The following is a 22,984-nucleotide window of genomic DNA, read 5'->3' as shown; positions in this document are numbered from 1 at the left end:
CCTGGAGCATATGGTCATGCTTATGTAAGGAGCAGCCTGCCCGTGGCGTGGAGAACAGGGCTCTTTCCATCTTCCCTACTTATGTCGTGTCAGTCGGTTTTATGAGACCTTCTGTAGCTTTTTAAAATAAGGTTTGTGATGAGAATTTTCCGTTTTTCTTCTGTGCTCGGGAGTAGTTCTGCGTACCAAGTATACTCGTGACAGATGGAGCTCTTAGAGGGATTCTTACCTTCTTCTTGTGCTGCCTTTTTGGGGGTGTGTGTGTGGGACCTGGTGCATAAATAATGTAATTGGGGGAATAAAGTGGAAAAAAAGTGATTTTTTTTTTGTGTGTGATGCTGCACGTATCAGCAAATGAAGGAGAATATTAGAAACTATGGGCAAAATACACCAAAGGAAAGTGAGATTTGTGTGATATGTTTGACTCATAAATATTAGCCATTTGTGATCCCATTCAGCATACTTTTTTTATTTTTTTAAATCTGTAGGTGTTGCGGTATTAATTCCTTATGCGGTTTTTAGTGCAGTTTTTCTGTTGTGTTTCAGGCTTGGATACTTTAACATATATTTCAGTTATGTTTTGTCTGTGTTTGTAATATGTGTGTAGAGATAAAACTTGAGAGGCGAAGAAGAAAATAATTATTAATTACTTTTTGATCATTCTTGTCGGGCTAATGACGGTAGATTTAATTGTGGAAAAAAATACTTCGTTTAGGTGGGCGCTCTAAGCTATTGCACCCTGTGACTTCAGTTTATCTATAACCTTGGCTTTTTTTGCTGGTTATCTTAGATACGAGGGGGTCTGTCCATGAAAAACTATCTTTTTTGTTTCTAGTTATCTATAATAATCAGCTCCAGTTTTTCGGTAATAATATCACTAAAAGATTTAATTAATTGTTAAACTCTTTATCATTATGAAATGATTGTCTTTGTGACCACCATTGCGTAGAGGTTCATCAGAAATCTTACGGAACGATATAAAACTGCTGCTCATCCAAAACAAGGATTCACTTTCTTTATGTCAGTCTTGAGGAGCTACTGATGTTAGAGCCACTTGATTCTGATGGAGACGTGAACTGAGCAACTTTCCTTGGAAGAAATACAGGGGAATTCCTTCCTTTGGGAGAGGATGGGCAGAGATCGGTATCTCAGTCCTGTTCAGCAGCTGGAGCCCGTGGTGCAGATGCAGAAAGGTGCATCATGCCAGTGAGCTTTGAACGATGGGTGTGTCCTGGAAAACTGTGAGCCCGCTTGGTGTTTGGTGTTGTACTCACACAAAACCTTCTCTAAGCTGTTTGCTAAACTTGGGTCGGTTTCCTCCTCTTCAAACAGTGCAGATGGCTCCTCTTCCCCTCCTCTGGAACCCATGTGGTGATTTACTCTTCGGAATCCATTTTTAGCTACAAAGACACCTGGCAGTGTTTGATGTGGTTAGAGTGGACGGTTCACCATCGTTTTGCTTTTTAAATGCATATTCAAGTCCAGTCCTTCAGTGTGATTCATTCTGTTCCTGTTTCCCTGCCCTTCCAGCATCTCCTCGTTTCAGAGAGGCCCTGGTGCTCTGTAATTAGTCTCATACTTGGGAGGCACACTCAGAAGTGGGTACTTCATCTTGAGGAGTTTTTCTGGAAGAATTCTCTGGTTGCATATCTTGAGTTTTTGAGCATGTGTTGAAGGGAACTTTTCTGGGTATTTCCAGCGTGTGTTTGGTATTTCTGTCAGGCAAGTCTAGTGCTGCAGGAAGCTGAGCCTATTTCACAGGCCTTGAAGCTTTGTTTGCATGATTCAGAAAACAGATAAAGCAGCAGCAATGGAAACTTTATCAGTGCTGACTTAGAGAAATCTTGAAAGTCTTATTTTCTGTTTTAACTTCTTACCAGTCTGGTAACTAGTTATTGTTACTGCAGGTTCTAAACATAGGCTGTGTCCGAAATGGCTAAAAACTATCTGAGCCTCTGTGGAGGATGAAATAAATATATTTCATCCTGTCCTGTGGCTTCATCCTGGTAACACATTTGGGTTGCAGGTTTTTTGTGAGCTTTGCCTGTGTGTCTGGTGTTCCTGGGATCCAGCTCTCTGGGGTGGGATGTCACTGCATCATCTCGGGCTCTCATTAATGCTCGGTGTGCAGCTCCTCTGGGTATTCTCTCCTCTGCAGAGGCGCTTTGGGATTGCTGCCCAGATTTTCTCAGAATGTGCTGATACAAATGTGGTTAGGCAGGCTTGTTAGGTGTGGGCTTGCAAACACGGCTGTGACGGCAAGAAAAAGTGCTGAATAACTGGTTAATAAACCAGCCCTTGAACTGGCCAGAAACCGGGGAGCCAGAAGGGACCTCGGAGCAGTTTAGGTTGTTGAGTCAACCTAGATTTCCTTCTGAAGGTTTTAATTAAAGGTATTATTAATTATCCTTTAATTTTAATGAATTAAGCTTGCTGTCTTTCAGGTGCCCAGCTAAGCTGTGATCTCAAAACCAAGCAGCCTCTCTCAGTGTGATTGGGTTGGAGCTGATGGTGTGCAGGCAGAGCGCAGATCCCGTAGGAATCCACAGCAGGAAGGATTTTGCTGCATACCTGCTGGATTTATTAACCTTTGTGAACACGTGCTACTCCCTGAGTTCAGTTCCTTTGTCTTACCTGCTCATTATGAAAAATAAAAGCCACTGAATGTGTTACAGGCTGCCTATAAATAATATAATGCCCTTGCTATATAATTGAGAGTGCACTGAAACTGTTCGTAGTGTATAAATGTACTCAAGAAATAAATCTTTAAAGAAAACTTTATCTTCACAGCTCTGTGATATGTATCTTCATTTCCTGGATTAGTTTTCTTTCCCCTCATATAAAATTTGCTAGAATTAATGAAAGTTGGAAATACAGATTATTTTTTTTTTATTCTCTGCAATTAACCTTCCGTAGTTGCTTTTGTCCATTTTTAATATGCCTTTAATGGGAATTCATGTTCACTGAAGTCCCTGTGAACAGAGAAGAGTTTGACCTAATTTATTTTGCAGTAACATTTGCTTTTGCAAAACACGTGCTGTGTTTGGAATAGTTAACCTTAGCTGTGCTAGAGTTCACAACTGAATGAATCTTGGGTGGATGAGTAGGAATGTAGGAATTACTGTGTTTTCTAGGTAGAAATACCAGTTCTTCAGGCACACCACTGCAGCAGCTGTACAGCAATCCATACTGTTAGACCAGATGGGGAAAAAAGGAGAAAAAAAATAAAGGAGAAAAAAAATGTTGTTTGTTCTTGTTAACTGCTTACACAGCAAGATCGAGCTGTCTGTTTGCTGACTGACTCTCTCTAAACCTTTCAATGGAAGGCTAAATACTCTCTGGTTATTATTTGAAATTTCTGAACCACTCCAGTGATCCAGGACTGAGCATTACTGGGAGCAGTGACTGGGTGCCAGCGCTGGTGTCGCTCTGCACGTCTGCAGTGTTCCAGGGATTTATTCCTGCTCTTGGTATCTCAGTGGATCTGCCCTTCTCAGCAGAAGTCTTTGATTGCTGTCCTTGTTAGCCAATTTAAATTGTATGGGATCAAGGTAGTCTTTTCCCTTCCCTGCCACTGTGTGCAAGGGAAAGAGCCCTTTTGATGGATTGGTGACTCACGTACTCCGAGTTCTTGCTTTGTTTTTGTTTATTTTTCTACAGCATCACGTAGGAAGATTCTTTTCTAAGTGCATATTTGATAAACCTTTTTGTCGCGTTCCTTCCCTTTGTTCTCTCCCTCCCAAACTGATGATAGAAAGATCAGAGTTTTTGAAGAATGGGATTCTTCTGTGATTCTAATTCTTTATGCTTCCGAGACCAGGACAGGTATAAAGAAGGGAGTGAGTGGGTACAACCGAGCTGATGGGTCTAATTTTAGTTGTTGAGCTGTGACACTGAACTCTTCCACAGCTACAGATAGAACTTGTGTATTTTGTATTTTGTTAAGTTTATTTTTTACTTTTTTTTTTTTTCCCCTCTTCAAAGTCTGTCTAGCAGAGTTTACCTCAAAGGAAAACAAAAGCTTTTCCTGGTGATATTTTTAGTTTCAGAATCTATTACTGAAAAATAATCTAACGTAAACTAAACTAAACAGACCAGAATCCGCTTGTTAATGGATGTATCCAGAGTAACTAGAATTTCATAGATGTGAGAAACAGAAGTTGAAATTCTCTCTTTTGGATTTTAGTCAATCTTGCCAAGTATTTTACATTGTGATGTTGTAGCAGAATGAGCATCTTGTTCACAGGTGTGAGGCTGAATGTTGCAGGATCAAGTCTGGTTTTGAGGTTCTGATCTGGAATTACTTTCTGTGGTGATTTTTGGTGGCAATAGTCTTGGAATAACTTATATTTGCAGATATTCCGGTTAATTTCTTTAACTATTAAGTAACTTTATGATTTATGCTTTCCTAAATGTACAAACTTTTCTCTGCTAATGTAATTTTGTACCTATTTGCATAAATGGGAGCAGATTCTTGCTGCCCCTTGTGCTGCTTTACCAGGATGTATTTTCTGCCTGTGATGTGATGGATTTATATTTATGTTGGTGCAGTAGCAATAATTACACTTGTTTAAGTGGCAGAATTCACGGCTTCAGCTGAAATGGCAAAATTTTGTGTTGTGACAAAACTTGAGAAAGAAAATTCTGTGAAAGGGAAAATGTGTGTTATCTTTGAGAGGGTACGTGCCGTGTGATCACACTTGGATGGTCTCTTCTGCTGATGGAATGAGCCATGGGACAAACTTGAAGGAGTTTTTTCTCTTTTTTTAAAAAAAATTTTGCCAACTCTCCTGTTTTCTGGAAGGCTAACCAGGAATATGCTTTTGACGAAATGGGTGTGCCAGGGGAGGGAGGGGTTTTTGAAACATAATCGCTATAAAACAAAAATGAACAATCCACGTTCCATGAACAATCAGTTATAATGGAGATTTTTAGAAAAGGTTGTTTTGGCCAAATAGCACAGCTTAAGATGTGAAATCTGAAGTTCTCAGTCTTGGCTTTTGCTGGGATTTAGTTAATTTTAGTTGCTGGTGCAGTGCTGTGTTTTGGATTTAGTACAAGAATAATGTTGGTGGCACACCAATGGCTTAGTTGGTGCCAAGCAGTGCTTACTCTAAATCCAGGACTTTTCAGTTTCCTGTGCTCTGACAGTGAGCAGGTGCACAAGGAGCTGGGGGAACTGGGCAAAGGGATATTCCACAGCACAGCACCCCATGCCCAGTGTATAAACAGGGGGGAATTGGCTGGGAGACACTGATTGCTGCTCAGGGACTGGATGGGCATTGGTGAGTGGGTGGCGAGCAACTGGATTGTGGCACTGGTTTCTCTTTTAGTCCTGTCTATTTTTGTTCCTACCTGCCTTTCGTCAGCAGTATTTTATTTTATTTATTAAAGTGTTCTTATCTCAGTCCAAGGTTTTTACCTTTTTTTTCAGTTCTCTCCATTCTCCTGGGAGGGGTGATGGTGAGCAAGTGGCTGTGTGATATTACCTTCCAGTAGGAGTTAAATGGTGATAGCCTTCCTGAGACTCTTCCCTTTCTTACTCTAATTTGGAACAGGGAGAGATGTTTGAAATCACTGGGGAAAAATTTTTGAAACACTAAACAAGTGGCTCCCCGGTCCAATGTTTTGGCTTTGTAGACAAGTGACCTATTTTTTTTTTTCCTAACGCCTGAGCATCCAGCAACTCCTGTCATCATCATTTACCTAAAGGTTTTAGAGGTTTAATGTTGCGGTTGTTTTTTTGTTTGTTTTTACACCAATCAAAATAATGTATTGTGAGAGCTCTTTGCAGTATAATGAGTTGAGGGCAATGGACTTTGCTTGCTTCTATTTCGTTCTGTTAGAACTTGGCAGCCATTACAACTGAGGCTTTATTTAACACATCCGCATTTCTAGTGGAGTTAATTTTAAAGGGTTTCTTATTAGTATTGGGTCTTTTTGTCAGTCAGGGACAGAAGATGCTGTGGAGTTGCAGTGGCTGCTCCTCACAGCACTTCCGTTGAGACATGATGTGGTTTCCCAAGTTTGTGTTGCTTTCGTTTTAGAAGCATTTGAAATTTAATTATTCTTCTAGATAATTGAAATGCTGCGCTTTTTAGTTTGCCATGTCTCAAGTATGTGTGCATGAGTTTGGGAGGCAGAATTTCTCAGCTTAATTTGGATGTGCTGACCCTCAAGTGAACTTTCAGTATTAAGAGAAGTTGTCCATGTAACTATCTTTCTGGAGTAATTAAGGAAAGTGAAAGCTCAAGTGAAAGTTACCTTCCTGTCCTACATATTTAGTTGTTGTTGATGACTGAAAAAGGTTTGACAGTTTTGAGAATGTAATTTGATATCAGGCACTTGTTGTCACTTTACGTGGGTATTTTTCTGGCAGAATGAAAACCTGTCAGTCCCTGCTCATCCCTATCCCTACATCCTGATCTACTTGGAAAAGGAACCTAGTAAAAAAACAGGAGGCAGCCTAGTTTCAGAGTTTTGATTAAATTTATGAACTTGACAAACTCATAGATTTTTGAAAATTCAAGGACATTTACAATATTTTGATATGAATTATTGAGGCTTGTTTTTTTTTTTGTAACTTTACATACAATCTTGTGTAACTTCCAACTTGTATTTGTACAGTACCGTCCCTTTAAACTCAGTTTTCACACAAAACGTTGAATGCTCTGATTCAGTAGTAGCTGCTTGGGTGGTACTTTTGGTTGTTCATTCTAAATATTTGTGATCTTCTGGCTGACCTTTTAAATTGTGTTGGGCAGCTCTATGAACTGCTGGTGTTGTGTGGTGCCTGATGTGGTTGGGAGGCACTTCCTGTGCAAACCTTGGGGTTTGTAGGGCTGTTGCAAGAGCTCTGTAAAAAGTGCCAGCATTTACATAACTTGAAAAATCAGACTGTGGGCTAGACAATGGCTAGCAACAGCCCTGCCACCTGTGGTTTCTTGAGCCACATCTCAGTTCTTATCTGTCCTGACTTCTTGAGCTGAATTAATTTTATGTCATCGTGGTTTGAGAAGTGTGAGCGTGGCTGAAGGTGTGACATGAACAGTTTACAGTGTTATCTAGGCCATGGCAGCACAAATAAAACCTGACACGAGGCTTGTGTGTAAGTGAGAGGTTGTTTTGGTTATTTGGGTTAGGTTTTTTTCTTCATGTATATTTGCATGGTTTCACTTCATGCTGGACTTCCTTATTGGCTTCAGGTATATACAACTTGCACAGCTGAAAAACTTTTCTAACTTACACGGAGGCAACATGAATAAAATCCTGTAAAACTTTATTCAAAAGTGTAGTTCAGCTGCAGGTTTTTCTATTTCTTTGCTCAGGTTTCAGTTCTTTTCAATTGTCTCCTTAATAATTGGGATTGGGAGCTTTTTCTTAAGTCTGACCTCGTTGGGGGGCTGATTGTGCTGCAGGTGATTTTACTTTGAGTGGCTTCTTGCAGATAAAAACTTGCTGGATCATCCCCATCTTCAACTGCGCTTCTCTAATGCAGCCTGCAGTGAATCATGTTCAAGGGATGGGCAGGTGGTGAATGGTAAAACCACAGCACATTTTGTTTAGGAACAACTGTCAGTCGTAGCTGACAGGATGTTAAACTGATCCTTTTGCTCTTTGAAATGATTCTGTTGGTTACTTTCAAGATGATGTTGTGGACCAGCTGTTTTTCTTTAAAAGTGCCCTTTATTGTTGTGCATCTTCCATCTTACCCGATGGCAAACTCCCAATTTCAATTACCTTCTAGTATTCAGGAGTGAGGATATGGTCTTTTGTTTGTATGATGCTTTGTGGTGAATTACATAGAAATGAGTAAAATAGTTGCATTATTGGTCCTAATCTTCAAAACTCATGGCCCTCAAATTCTATAAACAGATAAATTAGTAGAAGTTAATGAAGGCTGTAAATGGGTTTTTTTTAAAGCTTAGGTATCTGAAAATTATTTATTGCAATTTGCATTGAGGAAGTGAATCCAAAATATTTAAAGAACGTCCTTAATTGGTGATTATTTAATTTGAGACACGTAGAAATAGTGCTAAGCTTGGTAGGTGTAGTGTGTGAATTTTGTTGTTGTTTGGTTTCTAAAGCATACAGAGTGTTGCGTTCTAATGCTGATCATGTAAATGTTTATGTAGTACCTACTTCACTGGGGTCTTTCTGCTGAGATTTTGGGTGCTAAATGACTGTAAATAAGAACGGTGCACACCCTTGGACCTTTTTTATACCATTAACCTGCCCTCCCCCATTTTACACTGTCACCATGGAAAAAACTGCTAGCAAATTGACCTTTATATAGCCAAAATAGAAGCTGTCCTGTCTGGATTTGAGTTTAACTCAGTTGATTCATTCAGTCGTTTGTGGCCACACAGGAAGCCCCATTCATACGATCACAAAGCCTAATGGCTGTTTGTACAGTGGGATTGATCTGATTACTCTTCTCTCTCTTGTGCTATTTACAGTCTGCTGCCAGTTCACAGAAAGGGAAGAGAATGGCTGCAAAGGAGAAGTTGGAGGCAGTATTAAACGTGGCCCTAAGGGTCCCCAGCATCATGCTGTTGGATGTCCTGTACAGATGGGATGTCAGCTCATTCTTCCAGCAGATCCAAAGAAGTAGCCTGCACAACAACCCTCTCTTCCAGTACAAGTACTTGGCCCTTAATATGCATTATGTCGGTAAGTAAAGATCTATTAAAGAGAAAATACTACCCTACTAAATACCTTTCGACTTGCTACAAGAATTTCAAGAATTTAGTAATAGCATGTTAATATACTGATTACAAAGGATAACATGTCAGTGCATTCATTACAGTTTCTGCCTAAGGAACAGTTTATGTTAGCAGTAAAGAAGTCCTGCCCAGGGTTTTTACTGATTGTTGTTATTTAACGTTTACAAGTAAACCTAGTGTTTGGAAACACAATTGATGCCCTGGAAGAAGAGCACAGTGACTTTGGCCTGTGTCTGACTGATGAGGAATCTGCTGTGAAATGTGCAGACAAGAAGTATAGAAACTTAACATTAAACAAGAGGCTAGGGAAAAGATGATATGGTTGGGACTAACCACAGCACTAGGAGTTTAGTTTTCTCTGCTGCACAGATTTGGCTCTTCAGTTTACACCCTTATAAACCATCTCTGTGCTGTGAGTAGATTCAAGCAGGGAACCAGTCCTTGTGTTGCAGATAAATGGACAAAATTACTAACTCAGCTCAGGCAGCTGAGGTGTGAACCTTGGCCTGCAAGTCCAGCTCTGGAATGCCAGATGCCTGTTTTTAGGAGATGAAAGGATTGGTGTTTTGGGACCTGCTCTCCAGGTGAGAATGTGATTCATCTGCACATGGGGTAAATTAGGGATTGGATTTGGCCTGTTGAGGTTGATCTCTGGCGAGCATCTGCCTGAGCACTGCCTGGCTTGGAGAGAAAGGTCTGGGATATAATTTACACTCTGGAGTGTTTCTTCCTTGTAGATGGTTTTGGGAGATAAAGAGGCACTGCAGTCAGCTAAAGGAAACACTTTACTTAAGTAGTTAGAAAACTGTGGGCTTTTGAAGGAGCATGACCTGACTTTAATCCTTGACTGCACAAGTGTTGGCATGAGGCTTCCCTTTTTTTAATGTCTGTTGTCTGGAAATCATTTACTGCACTAAAAATGTGTGCAGCTTTCTTTGTTATGGCTCCACTCTACTCAAGCTGGGATGACAATGTACTTGCAGTACAAAACATTGGTGTCACAGTTCCCAGTTCCTTTGTCTGTGGGAGAGGACATGTTGGGAGCTGGTGAATGTGACACAGGACTGTGGTGGCCTCTGCCTACAGCTGGCTTTCTCCTGCATTTATTTGCACACACAAAGCTTTTAGGAATTACTTTATCAGATCAGGTTCTAATGCAGAGTTAACAGTTGTGCAGTAGGTTTTCAGGATGGCAGTGGGTAATTTCCAGCTGTGACAAAGCCCCTCTTGATAGGCATTTGATAATCTTGTCCTTGTTAAAGTATGTTGAGATACACCAATAAAAAACACTACAGAGGGGATGGGTATTGTTATCAAAGAATTTCCCACCCAGTGGCTATTTTGGTACTAAACCAATGGAATCTTATTTTGTGCTCCTTGTACAAGGGGTGCTTTTGTGCTGGTCCACAATCATTCAGCAGTTCTTTTACTTCCTGCTTTTATGATATTGAATTTATGCACTTTTATTTCTCCAAGTGGTGGTTGCTGAGCAAGAAGAGCTTCTAAATTGTCAAACAAGGTGCTCATTTTAAAAGATTTTCAGACAATTTTTAGTGATAAAACTTTGCTAGTTGTTTTCAAATAAAGTTCCTGTGTTTTATTTCCTTGGTTGTTGAGGGTTTTTTAACTTGTGTCAGGGTGAAGCTGGGCTAAATCAATTTACATGCCTCCATGACATTTTATATGGATTTAGTTGCATCACTTTAGAGTATAACATTAATTAAGATGATGTATCAAAATATATAAATTGGATTTGTAGGGAAAACAAAATACTTTTCCACCAGTTTGGAAAATTAAGCTTCTTTGAAGATACATTGGGGGAAATTAACTGCCAGCATATAATTTAAACAACAGTTCACCGTGGATATGTTTCAACATGCTAATCTGCTTTATTTAGGAAAAAAAACACCAACCTTCTATTCATAGTTGCAGTTAGGAAACACTATCAGCAAATGTATGGCAGCTTTGCAATATCAGACAATCACTGAATTTCTTCTACAAGCCAGTATCTTGTAGTGCTATATATAGTGCTGTATAAGTACTTCTAGCAGCTGAGGAAATTGGGTGCATCTATCTCGGGCAGATGCTCAAGGAACAATTTGATTAGAGAGCCCTAAAAATTAATAAACTCTACCAATCTTTATAGAGTGAACCTTTTCCTGGAACTAAGGAGACAGAATTGGAAATTTGCTCAGAATTGAGGGTTACCAGGAGTGTCTTTTCTGTTTGAATGTAACAAGAGAAATGGTGTGTGTTCAGTGTGATTCCCATTCCAGTTAGCTGTACTGGGAGTATAATAAAAGCTTCTAAAATGCACTTTGTTCTTTGAAACAACTCTTCATATCTTTCCATGAAACAGCCCTTATCTGCTTGAGCAAAGGAAAATACCCAGTCCTGATAACCACTCAACCACAAGTTCACCTGCATGCAATTTAACTAAACATGCACAGAGCAGTGCAAACATCAGAGATAAATTTCTGGTTCGAATTGGTGAAACCTCTGTGTGAGGTAGATTAGCACTTACTGCCAGGCTTCTCCATTTTTTTTTTCTGCACTGTAGAGTAGCTGTGAGAAAACAGACACTTCTTTTAGTGTTTTAGGTGGAGAAGGTGGAAAACAGTTGAAACCACGTAATTTCCTCCTGTGAAGAAGAGCAAAGCAATGCTGTTTGTACCAACTGGTAAATACTCTGAGCTAGATGGAAAGAGTCATGAGCTTAACCTATAATCAGAGTCAGGCTTGGAATTTAAGTCACTGTCATGAGTGAGGCACAGAACTGCACAAAATACAGGGTTTTCTTACTCAAGAGTAAAAATAGAGCAGTTTTCTATCTTAAACTGTATTCTTTGTCATTACAAAAAAAAATCTCGGGGAAAAAAGAAAAGAAAAAAGAAAAGTATTTAAATATTTGGAATAGGCAGAAGGTGTGTCATCTTCCACAACCCTGTTTGTAATGACAGTTTCTTGAACTGTGTGGCTAATACTTTAATGTCTTGGTCACATCACTTGCTAGGTGTGAGCTGCTTGTTCTGAATGCTGCTTTTATGAGGGGGTTTTGAGGGAGGAGAAGCCTGCTGGACTTCCTGCCCTTGTGTGCTGATTGCACCCTTTGGTCTGCCCACTTTTCTTTAAGCTCTTGTGCTTTATGTAGAAGATCTTTTATTTGGATTTCTTTTTTTGTGTTGCCTTTTAAGGGGAAAGATACTCTACTCTGCTACAAACACTGTAAGAAGTGCCAAGTGAAGTTTCAGTGTGAGAAGAAGTGAGTTGGTTCATTACAGAAACAGATTTCCTAAAATTGCAAGAACAGGATGCATGACTTAAATGTGGAAATGCAGTTAATGCATACAAAGATGAGGTCCTGCTTAGAATCAGCATCTCTGGCTTTGCTGCCACATGTCTTCTGTCTCTCTCCTGCCAGCAGCACTTAGATAAATGGGTAATAGAACTATTTTCTGAGTGTTACTATTTAATTTTAAACTGTAGCTATTTTTAATCAAGTGCAATTTGATGACATGGACTTGGTCTTTATTTCTTAAAATAATTACTTGTTACGTCTTCTCATTCTCTTTTTGGATAAAATACAGTGTATGCTGCAGTTGGTAGGACACAGGAGGAGGTAGGAAGTGTGCCCTGCTCAAAATCCAGCACACCCTTTTTTGTTTTCTGTCTCAAGACAGAAGATTTTTTACTGCTCCCTAAGTGTTGGAGGCTTTTCCTAAGCAGCTTTCTCAGCATATGGATACTTTCAGGTAGCTTTTCTGTATAAAGCTGATATCTCCTTTTTGGCAGGCCACTTCACTACTCTTTTTCTTTTTAAAAGAAGAAGCAGCCTTTTTGAAAGGAGATGCTTAAATTTTTTGATTCTGAGTACCAGTCTTATGACAGCATTGCATCTTGGCTTAGTGATTTATAAAGAGCCTCTGAATCATATGGCAGCACTAGAATCAAAAGTCCATTTTATTTGTTCAGACAATACTGCAAATCTCTGTAAAGAAGTCAGCTTCTTGGATTATTTATACTTAGAGTACCCAAGCTGTTATGCATTTAAAAATTGAAGAAACAGCTGTTGATGGCAGTACCCCAGTAATGAATAAATTGTTTTGTTGGCATTATTTTCACCGAGATGTGCAGATGTTGATAACAGGATTTCTGATCTCTGTTTACAGTTGTATTGTGCCATGACTGAATAAATACCAGTTTCCTTGTGTGCAAGTATGTTTAATGTGTTCTTTCTCAGTCTTGAACTAATTTTCCAGCATTTTCTGGAGGATAGGTATATAAAAGTATATATTTTAAAAATCCTCCATTCAAGGTAGATGATTTAGACATAGACAGTTTATTAAATCTGTTTAAATTGCAGTGTAACCAGTCTGGCAGTTGGTTATTCTGAGAATTAAACACACTGCAAATTACGGTGCCAGTTGTTTCTGTAGTACTTCTGCCATCTCAAATGCAGGCTTTCAGAAGTGTGTCCTGTTCTGTTGGTACTTGCATGTTGTGGCCAGATATTTGTCTGAATAAACTGAAATGAGGACAGTCAAGGATTTGGCTGAAGTGCAGTGACTAACTCGGAGTGCACTGATCCTTCTTTGAGGCAGGAGTTGAGTTTGTGATGGAGTCTCTGGCTCATGACTTGATGCTTCCCAGCAAGTTGCAAATCATGGGCCCTTTACCCTCACAATATATGGGAAAATGGAAAAGTAGGACCCCCTAAATTAATTTCTTGGTAGTATCTAAGCAATGGTGCTCCTACTTTCTGGCTCTCCAAGAGCTGGTGTGGCCTTATTAAGAAATGTTACGAACTCTTTGATGTGCAAAGTTCTCATTTTTAGACTAAATGTGCAGGGAACTGTGAGTGATAATATGGAATGGACACAAGGGATCTGTAATCATGCAAATGAGCACTAAAGTGCTCCATAAAGAGGATGAGTTGCGACTTTGATCGTGTTCCAGAAGCCTCCATTGTGTGCAGTCAATAAACCTCAGACACCTGAGTCTGCAAAGAGGTAATTCTGGGCAGGGAAGCTGGGAACACCTTGGTGGTGCATAAATGGGAAAAGATTGCTGAAAGGCAGTCTGTGAGCTGCTGCTCACTGAACAATGAGCATTGCACAGCCAGAGGTTTCCATCGAGCTGAATCAACAGGTTGTAAATGAGGTCATGAACTGGTTAATACTTGTGTTCTTGTCTAGCAGTGTTTACCTGCACTTTTCTGCTTAGAATCATTTTCACAGTTTATTTCTCCAGTGGAGTCTAAATCTGTACCATCTTGCATGAGAGGCAATAGAAGTTCTCTGCTTTCTTGTGCCCCTGAACAGGAGCTGAGTGGGGGATTTGTGTATTTTTAAAATTGGCAGAATGTGTCTTCTGTAATGCTGGAAGCATAAAGGTGCAAGTTTCTTTCTTGGTGTTGTAGCACTAGGGCATTCTGTATTCAGGGAAGATTATTCTGTCTTCTCTTTATCTTTTTTGTTTGTTTATTTGTTTGTAATGTGTGTTAGAACCATTCTTTTACTAGGGCAGGAATTGGGCTTCCCTGAGCCTGCTGCTTTCTTTATACAGAAATGTACATGGTGAGTCAAAAGGGACAATGCACCAAGTCCCAAGAGCAAAAATAGCACAGCCTAAATCAAGGGAGGGGAGTGCTCACTGCTGACACAGAGCTCAAAAACTCCCTTTGGATGGAAGTGAGTGTTAGTTATTGTTAACCCCTGCTCAAGGGTAACCCTGTAAGATGACTGTTTCTCAGAATGCAAGTTCTTGTGTGTGGGGACTCTCTCCAAAGGGATATATGTTCTCAGCATCGTGTTTTCTTCTGGCAGAGGAGGTGCAAATGAAAACAGAATGTAGTGATTTAGATGAGAAAGCTACTGTGAGAAATTCCATTTCCTGGTCTTTTTTTTAAGTGGAATCATCTTTACAGCATACACTAATTATTTCATTTGTCTGCATGAAAACAAAGGGAATACCATATTATTGCAAGTATGACTGAATTTGAGCTTGTCATCCTTTTCTTCTGCAATCAGATGGGCTGGTAAAGAATTATTTGGCTTTTTTTTTTTTTCTTTTTTTTTTCTTTTTGGCAGAAGCTTTGTTGATAAAAATGAGGTTGGTACCACTTTGGGAATAGGGCCTCTGCAGCAAAAATGCAAATATTGCAGCATGAAGTGTGCTGAAATCTCCCTCTTACCAAATCACAAGAGGAAATTGTAAATAAGATTGAAAGGGAACTACTTTAAATGTCTGTTGCTCTCCTCCTTTTCAAAGTCTAACAATTAAACCAAATGGCTGCTTCAAAGTGAACATTTACATTCCAGCCCAAACTCCTGAGCAGTGGAGTTCATTGCTGAAGCTTCTGCAGTAACCTTGGCTGTCTTGTGTGCTGCTTCCCTGCACAGATCTGAGCATCTGTGCCGGGTGGAAGCCTGCTGGTTAGAAGGCACTGTGACAGCACTCTCTTCATCTTTTAATTTAGCCTTTTGTGGTTTTTTCCACTCCTTCATTGTATGCTGAAGGTTCCTAAGTATTCTGATGAAAGTTGTGATCGTGTGGAAAAAAGTGAACTGCAGTGATATCTAAAATCCTTTCGTGTATCATGTTTTTGTTACTGCCCTCTAAAACTTTACTTTTATTGAAATGTTACTTTTACAGAAATGATCCCACCATCTCAGGTACATCATCACATTTCTTGTGATAGAGCAAGGTAAAGATAACAGAGCTTAAATACAGATACAGTAAACAGGTATTCTATAACTATTTATAAAGTAACAGAGGAATAAAAGCCTGCATAATAAACTCCATTTAGTTCTCCACCTGAAGGTGAGTCACAGGCTACAGTGAGAAGGAAGGGTTTAGAGAGCTTTGACTCACGTGCTGGAATGATAGATGGTTGTGGGTTGTTCCTCAGGGAGAATTGTCCCTCACAAAGGAATCCAGGGAAAGGGGATGCAGCAGAGATGAGGTGGAGGAATGTCTGCAGGTGGTTTGAGAGCTCTGGAGCTGGCTCATGAGGCTGTGGTGTGATGCAAGGTAGATAAACGTCTTCATAGAGACAGCTGAGCAGTTCCTGCTCTTGTCATTTGTGTGTTTGGTAGAAGGAAGGTGGTGAACAGGAAACAGGAATTCCAGAAAATGCAGGTATTTGTGAAGAAAACTGATGGTGTAGAACGTCTGATGTGCTGTGAGTAGAAGCACTGTATAAATGTCTATATTCTGTATAAAACAGTCACTAGAAGGAAACTGATGGAGTGCTGTGTTTCAGACCCCTTTTAAAAACCTCAAAATAAAAATTATTCTGTTCTCCAGGCTCAAGAGCCCCAACTCCCCCAAGCCTGTCCTCACAGGAGGGGTGCTCCAGCCCTCTGGTCAAAGTGATACTGAACAGAATTAGTGCCTTGTGTGACGCTTGATTTTAATAAAAGAAGCTATCAATTACTTCAGCTTTTTAAAAAGCACATCCTGAGACAAGTGTGCAACTTGTCACATCCACTTCATGAAGATGATTGAAAAATTATCTTTAATGTTAAATACATAAATGATATACTGGTATTTTAAAAAGATAAGTAAATAGTCTTTGTCTATCACTGATCCTATCATCTGTCTTATCTGAATTGATCTCTCTCTGCTTGGCATCCTGTGGCTCTGTTCCCTTTTCTAGGAGCATCTTGCAAGATTTTTGAGTACCAAACTGTTGGTAGAATTTTACAGAGGTGGCTTATTGAACGTGGCAGATACTAAGCAGCCTTGAAATACTTCTTCATAAATACTGACTCTGAAATAATATCTTTTTCAAGTATTGGAACATGCTGTGTTCCCCAGCTGTTTTATACTACCTGGTTGTGCCACTGCTTATGAGTGCTTAATCTAGAGTTGCATTATTAAATCTATTTTAAAAGCTCAAAATATAAATTAACTCAGCTAAAAAGACTGTGCCTGATGTTGCTGAATAGATGTATGAAACTTTAAATGTGACGTGACTGGTGTAGCTGCGAGGGTCAGGATGTGTTCTTCTCTAGCATTTTGTTCTTAGCTTCAGGGGAGTTGTTGGCTGTTTCTGGGTTGTTTTCCTAAATGGATTTCAGTGCCAGGCACTTGAACTGACCTTCAGAAAGAGCAGAAGTGCACTGCAGTGATGGAGAGAGAGCTTGGAAATAAATATTCTGAAGGGCACCATGGGCTGGGTTGTTGACCCACAGCCTGTCTGGAAAGGAGGAGTATGGACATTACCACCCAGTTTTGGAGTGGACTTCAAAGTACTGCTTTATTTGAGTCTCTGAGAGAGAGCCTTATGAAAATAAGGATCAGGGTTCTGCTTCTTGGAGAGGCTGCTGAGAGCCAGGCTGTTGTCTTAAAGAGTAAAGCTGGATCTGCATTGGGTCGTTTTCAGCAGCCTCACTAAATGCTAATGAGAAGTGCAGGAACTGCTGGGATAAAAAGCTACAAATCCTAGGCTGTGGCAGGTCTTGTCCTTGATTTGTGCAACCTTGATATCTGGAGTGGACTTTTATATGATTAATATGGAGTAAAGCCTGTGTGTCCCCATCTTAAATTGTGAACATGCTAAGTGTTATTTGAATTTGATGTTATTTAGTATTTTTTTGAATATCAACTTCTGCTTTTTGTTACAGGTTACATCTTAAGTGTTGTGCTCCTAACTTTACCAAGGCAACACCTTGTTCAGCTTTACCTGTACTTTTTGACTGCACTGCTGCTTTATGCTGGGCACCAAATTTCCAGGTAAGAATAAATGGATTAATTTTTTTTAGCTTGGTTTGGGAATTGGAAAAATGAAAGTAATTTTCTTAATATTTTCTATAAATGGTTTTGTGGAGGCCTTTTTTCTATGTCAGACACCTAAATATATCTTGCTTCTTCATCTTTGGAAGAGTTTACAGAATTAAAAATGCAGTCAAGTAGTTCTTTGAAGTCATACACCAGGAATTTGGAGCTACTTGTCTGGGGAGTCTAATGCCCACCAATCTTAAAGAGAGAAAGCACTTACCACAAGACTCAATGTGGCCTCTTATGCAGTAATCTAAGTTCCTCAGTGGCTCAGCTAAAATGCTTTCAGCACTGGGGTGTTTTACACAGCAGACAGGATGTTACTTTTAGTTTCCTGGCACGTCGGGAGGGAGAGCAAATAAGAAATCTGGAATCCAGTAAAAACAAAGTAGTAGTGGAATTTCTTCTTAAAATGCATTGCACAAATTTGAATTAACAGTGGAAGCAGGTGCTTTGGATCTAAAACACAGAACGGGAGGCTGGAGAACTCTTGAGTCAAACAAGACAAAATGAACCATCTTTGTTTGGCCCCAGTTAAATCTGTTGAAAGCCAGTGTAAACTTTTATACTGACATGATGTTTAATTGGAACCAAAGACACTGCCATCACATTAAAGGCTTTGTATGGGAAGTTTTGAAAATATGGATTTGAGCCTGACTTACTTTGGTGCCTGCTGATGGGAAACATTTAAAAATGTGCTTTCAATTGATCTAATGGAAGTGAGAGTTTTGTTTTTTTCCGCATCAAAATTATTGTTCCAGAGCATTTGCTGGAATGTCTTTCTTGATATGTTGCAGTTCAGGGGAATGTTAATGAAGGTTTTGTGATGATTTGACACGTCGCTGTTGTGGCTGTCAGAGTTGCAGTTAGTGATTTCCTGAAAAGGATGAGTGTACAAGAGAGGAGTTATAGCCTCCTGTTGCCTTGGTAGGAAGGAAAAAAGGGTTTATTTGTCATCCTCAGGGGAGTCCTGAGTTGTTATAGATGGAGTTTGTGGCTGATTCTTAGAGGGTTAAAGGCTTATTTATTAGAAAAAGCAACCTAAACATTATTTAAGTGTTGAAATAACAAATCTAGTAACAAATGCCCATCAGACACTTGGCCCCATCGGGTTCATTGGTCCAGAACATTTACAGCTGGAGGTGTTTATGCCACTCCAAGTCTTTAAATTTTTTATAAGAAAGGGAGATGTGTTTGGTTGATACCTTAAGGGATAGCACTGTGTTTGCTTTAAATACCTTGTTTGTATTTCTGTGTAATAGGAATTCTGACTTCTGTTGCTTTGTGAGATCTGAGACTTAATAGGCTTTATTGTAACATGTTCAGTAACTATTGCTTGGACTATTCTGTGTGCTCCTGCTTAGCTTTCTCTATTCGGTGCTCCTGGAGCGAGTTAATAAAGACTTTAATTAAATCTTGCATCAACTAGCACAAAAAATACTTTTAATTAAAAGATGTCATGGATTCAAATAGTCCAGCAGTATTCCCGAGGTATTTTGCAAGGCAAATGTAGCTGCTGACACTTCTGAGTGAGCTTCCCCATTCCTAGGCATAAGGCTGATCTGGTTTGGAAGGAGGCACAGTGCAAGGGGCTCTCAGCTGAAGCCCTTGTACAATCAGGGAATCATGTGGGGAGTGACACTTGAATTAGTCTTACAAAAGAATTTTTGAATCCCATCATATTGAAAATAGTACAACGTGACAGACATATCTGTTGGCAGAGCCATTCCTCTTATTGCCAAAGCTATCCAGTTCCAACTTATGTTTCTGTTTAGCAGCCTGATCATAACAAGACATACAGTAGTCACATGTGCAAACTGTTTTTCAGTGTTTTTTTGTTAGTAATTCTGCTCAGAGCTGAAAACTTCCAGGGACTTGCCTGCATGCACTAGCAGTTGGGATGCTATTTAAGACCGATGAAGAGGTCTTACATTGAGGCCAGTTTGGTTAGTGCAAATTATAGAACAAGACCAGAATCATCTGGCACTTGTGACTCTGCAGTGTCCTGGAAATTCTGAGCTGTTGAAAGACTTCAGCTTTCAGTGCTTTTTTTCCACCCCAGAAATAGCTTACAGTTCATCTGCAAGTCTGGGAATAAGATCATCTGAATTTTATAGTTAAGCTCTGACTTCAGACTTCCAGGTTTATGTGACCTTGACAAGCCACTTAATTTTTTAAATGTTTTGTTTCCTTGCCTGCTGAACTGAGAATCACCTTAATGTGTAAAGATGGTTTCGGTATTATTTGTGAATACTTGGAGCATCCCAGAAGATGCTACATTTGTATGTAGCATGCTAACCTGGCAATTTGGGTGGAAATAACATACCATCTGTTTATGGAGAAAAGAGAAGTCAGCTTTAAAAACCCAAAATCCAATTTAAGGAAATCTCTTTGCCTTAGGTTTCCTGCAGCACTCTCTAATTTCAGGAAAAAACAGTTTAATAAGTGAAGTGGCACAGCAATAGGAACGGCTTGAGCTGGGTGCCTCCAGCCAGGGACCCAGAGCACACAAATCCCTGGGTCTTTGTACCCTTCCAGTCAATGCACCCGTCCTTCATCCACTCTTCAGCTGCTCTGCACACACCTCTTGCTCCAATTGTGGGTTTTGGTCTGGGATCTTCTTGTTGGATTCTTTCCCTGTCTCCAGGTGGGTGTTGGCTGCTTTTATCTGACTGAGTTGCAGCTTTTGCTGAGTTGTGGCCTCTTTATCTTCCAGTTCACACTGGTCTCAGGGCCGTCCTTCATGTAACTGAGCAGAATTTCAAGATAAGTTTGACTTTTCTAGGTGGGAGCTTGGAGCTGGTGAGAGTTTGGAGCTTGTGGCCTAAAACTCCAGCAGCCTCAGCTACTTTTGCTAAGCAAAGCCATGGAGACAAAAGAAGACAGTTAAAAGAACACAGCTAACTAAATTAGATTTACAGCAGTCCTGCATTTTTACATAAACATTCCTGCTCGTGTGTCAGAAGGAACTCCATGAGGTCTTTAAATACAACCCTTAGTCTCCCAGACAATGTTATTACAAGCAACAGGCACAATATAAGCAGAGTGAACAAGGTCACCACTGGACAGAGCATCTTAATATAGATTGCACTGCTATTGGTGACCACCCAAAGAGAGTTTTCCACCATCAGTGTTGTGCCCCCTTCTTCACTCTTCCCATGACATGATGCATCTCTTCTGCACTGAATGGTGACTGGAATTTTTTGTCCACTGTTTTGGACACGTTCCAGCAGTTGATACAGGTCATCAGGTTTGAGTGGCTTCTTCACCAGTGCAGGATTCATTCAGATGGGGATAGGTAGTAAATTTTAGTTTAAGTATAATTGGACTGTAACCATTGACTGGACATAATGGGAGCTGAACAACGAAAATTGCATCCCACAGTGTTTCTACAGTTAGAAGTAATTAAGTGATTATTTATCCCTACAGTGATGTTATTTACAAACATAAGATTACGAAGAGTTCTTACACAAACACACCCTTTTCCAGCATAGGCAAGTACAGTTTCAGGGCTTTCTTTGGAATGTATTTCAAGTGACAGATGTTTTGTTCAGTGCCAAAACAAGTGTCTTGAGCTTTGATGGTTTTACTTTCACAAATAAATCCCTGTTGTTCTCCAACAACACACGCATCAGCATTGACACTCTGCAATTTGATACTCTTTTGTGGGGCCCATACTCAGCTCTAGTGGGTAGAGAGCAATTCCATTCTGATTCAATCCTAATACAGGGATTGGGTCTATGGTGTGTACTGATGTGGTGCATGTTGTTGAGACAAAACATTATTGCTCTGAGGCTATATGGGAAATTGGCTGGATACCTCCACAGTTGGAATTCTCTCTAAAAATCAGTTGCATTTTCTCTTTTTTCTTTTTAATTTCAACTTGTAAGATACACCCTTCCCTTTCTCTTACGGTTGTAGCTACTATAGATTGTATCTACAATTGCGATTGGATGCAGCTAAAAGCCAGTGCTGATTTCAGAAATTTTTGGGACCAACTCCTCCCTTACCTGTGGAGGTCTAGTGGCTAAGCTCATTGTGCTGGGCAGTGAGGCAGTGGTTGGAATTAACTTTTTTCACAGGTCGCATTAACAGATATTCTGTTTATTTGAAATCCAGTGTCCAACCACACATAGCAGCTGGAATTGCATATTAAACAACAGTAGCACTGGGGCAATCAACTTTGGTCTTGCTGGTTCTCTCTATTAAAGTTGGATTATGAGCTGTATTAGATTCACAACAAAAAATGAGAGCCGCTTCTTTGGGTTTTACAGAGCTTAGGTCACCCAGCCCCTAACAATCTATGTGAATTAGCTCCTCTTTACTCTTGTTAACTTTATACCACACTGAATTGTGCATTGATTATGTACTTAGCCATGCAGCTGTGGTCATCTGGGTTAACAGCACCAAGAGTGGTGAGTGAGCTGTCCCACTTAATCTCTTCAGAGTATCAGTTCATCATGGTGCCATCATTCATTAGCTGGCTGGTTACTCACCCCTCGTTTGACATGAGACTGGTGTATCCAATTTTCTTTTCCTAAAACAGAAAAGCATTTGTCCAGGGCTTTTATCCTCTAAGCGGAGTCGTAAATAAGTGAGTCTTAATTGATTGAAAGTCCCATGTAGTGGCCAAATATCCTGGGGGCCCCACCAGCTGTCCTAGTAATATATGGCCATTCCTCCTGGCACAAGGCCACTGTGTGCTCTTTAGATAATTGAGCTGTACCATAAATCTTTTCCCAATTTTGCAATACCTTGGCCAAGGGCATCCCCTTTGCTACGCTGAGTTTGTTCTCTGTTACCAGAAAGAATGAAGAAAAAGCAATAAAAAGATTGTCAGGGAGACCCTCCTGTGGAGTCACGAGGTTCAGAGAGATCTGTAGGTGCAGCTGGATCCAGTCTTAGTTTCAGATTTGAGCAACAGTTTGTATCTAAAGGATTATATCTCCTGCTGCTATGGGGGACTTGAACCCCGTTTTTACATGTGGAATTGAATCCCCTTTCTGTGTGCTCGTGGCTGTGTGATCAGGCTGTGCAGCTGGGAGTGAGCTGCAGCAGGGGAGGGACTCACACACCCTGATACTGAGAGGGACTCAAACCCACTGCAAGACCTTCTCCAAATCTGCCTGAGCAGTTTAAACACTCGCCCTGGAATGCCTCCTCCTGCAGAGGTACCTGGTGAGCTCACCCAATGCCAGCACTTGGGTATTCAGGGACAAGGAGTTGTTAAAGTGGTTTGAGATCCCATATGGTCCCCTGCAGCAGTTTCCAATTCAAGAAAAATTAGTTTAATAATGGAGTGTCACAGCAATAGGAACAGCTTGAGCTGGGTGCCTGCAGCCAGAGATCCAGAACACAGAAATCACTGAGCCTTTGTACCCTTCCAGTCAATGCACCCATCCTTCATCCACTCTTCATGTGCTCTGCACACACCCCTTGCTCCAGTGATGGGTGGTCTGGGGTTTTCTTGTCCC

At 40.2% G+C, this 22,984-nt stretch overlaps 1 protein-coding gene across 1 annotated transcript in view; it reads left to right on the top strand.

The window, feature by feature from the left end:
- RNF145 (ring finger protein 145) overlaps positions 1–22,984 on the top strand; it is a 46,994-nt gene that overhangs the window by 809 nt on the left and 23,201 nt on the right. Inside the window, exons 2-3 of the mRNA XM_066329267.1 lie at positions 8,460–8,673; positions 17,357–17,465. Of these exons, the coding sequence (XP_066185364.1) occupies positions 8,490–8,673; positions 17,357–17,465 (293 nt within the window). The 5' untranslated portion in view covers positions 8,460–8,489. The remainder of the gene's footprint in view (positions 1–8,459; positions 8,674–17,356; positions 17,466–22,984) is intronic.

This window comes from Sylvia atricapilla, chromosome 14, assembly GCF_009819655.1.
Source record: "Sylvia atricapilla isolate bSylAtr1 chromosome 14, bSylAtr1.pri, whole genome shotgun sequence".
In the NCBI taxonomy this organism is placed as follows: Eukaryota; Metazoa; Chordata; class Aves; order Passeriformes; family Sylviidae; genus Sylvia; species Sylvia atricapilla.
The sequence above is the reverse complement of the archived record's forward strand: the minus strand, read 5'-3'. Positions and strand labels throughout refer to the sequence as shown.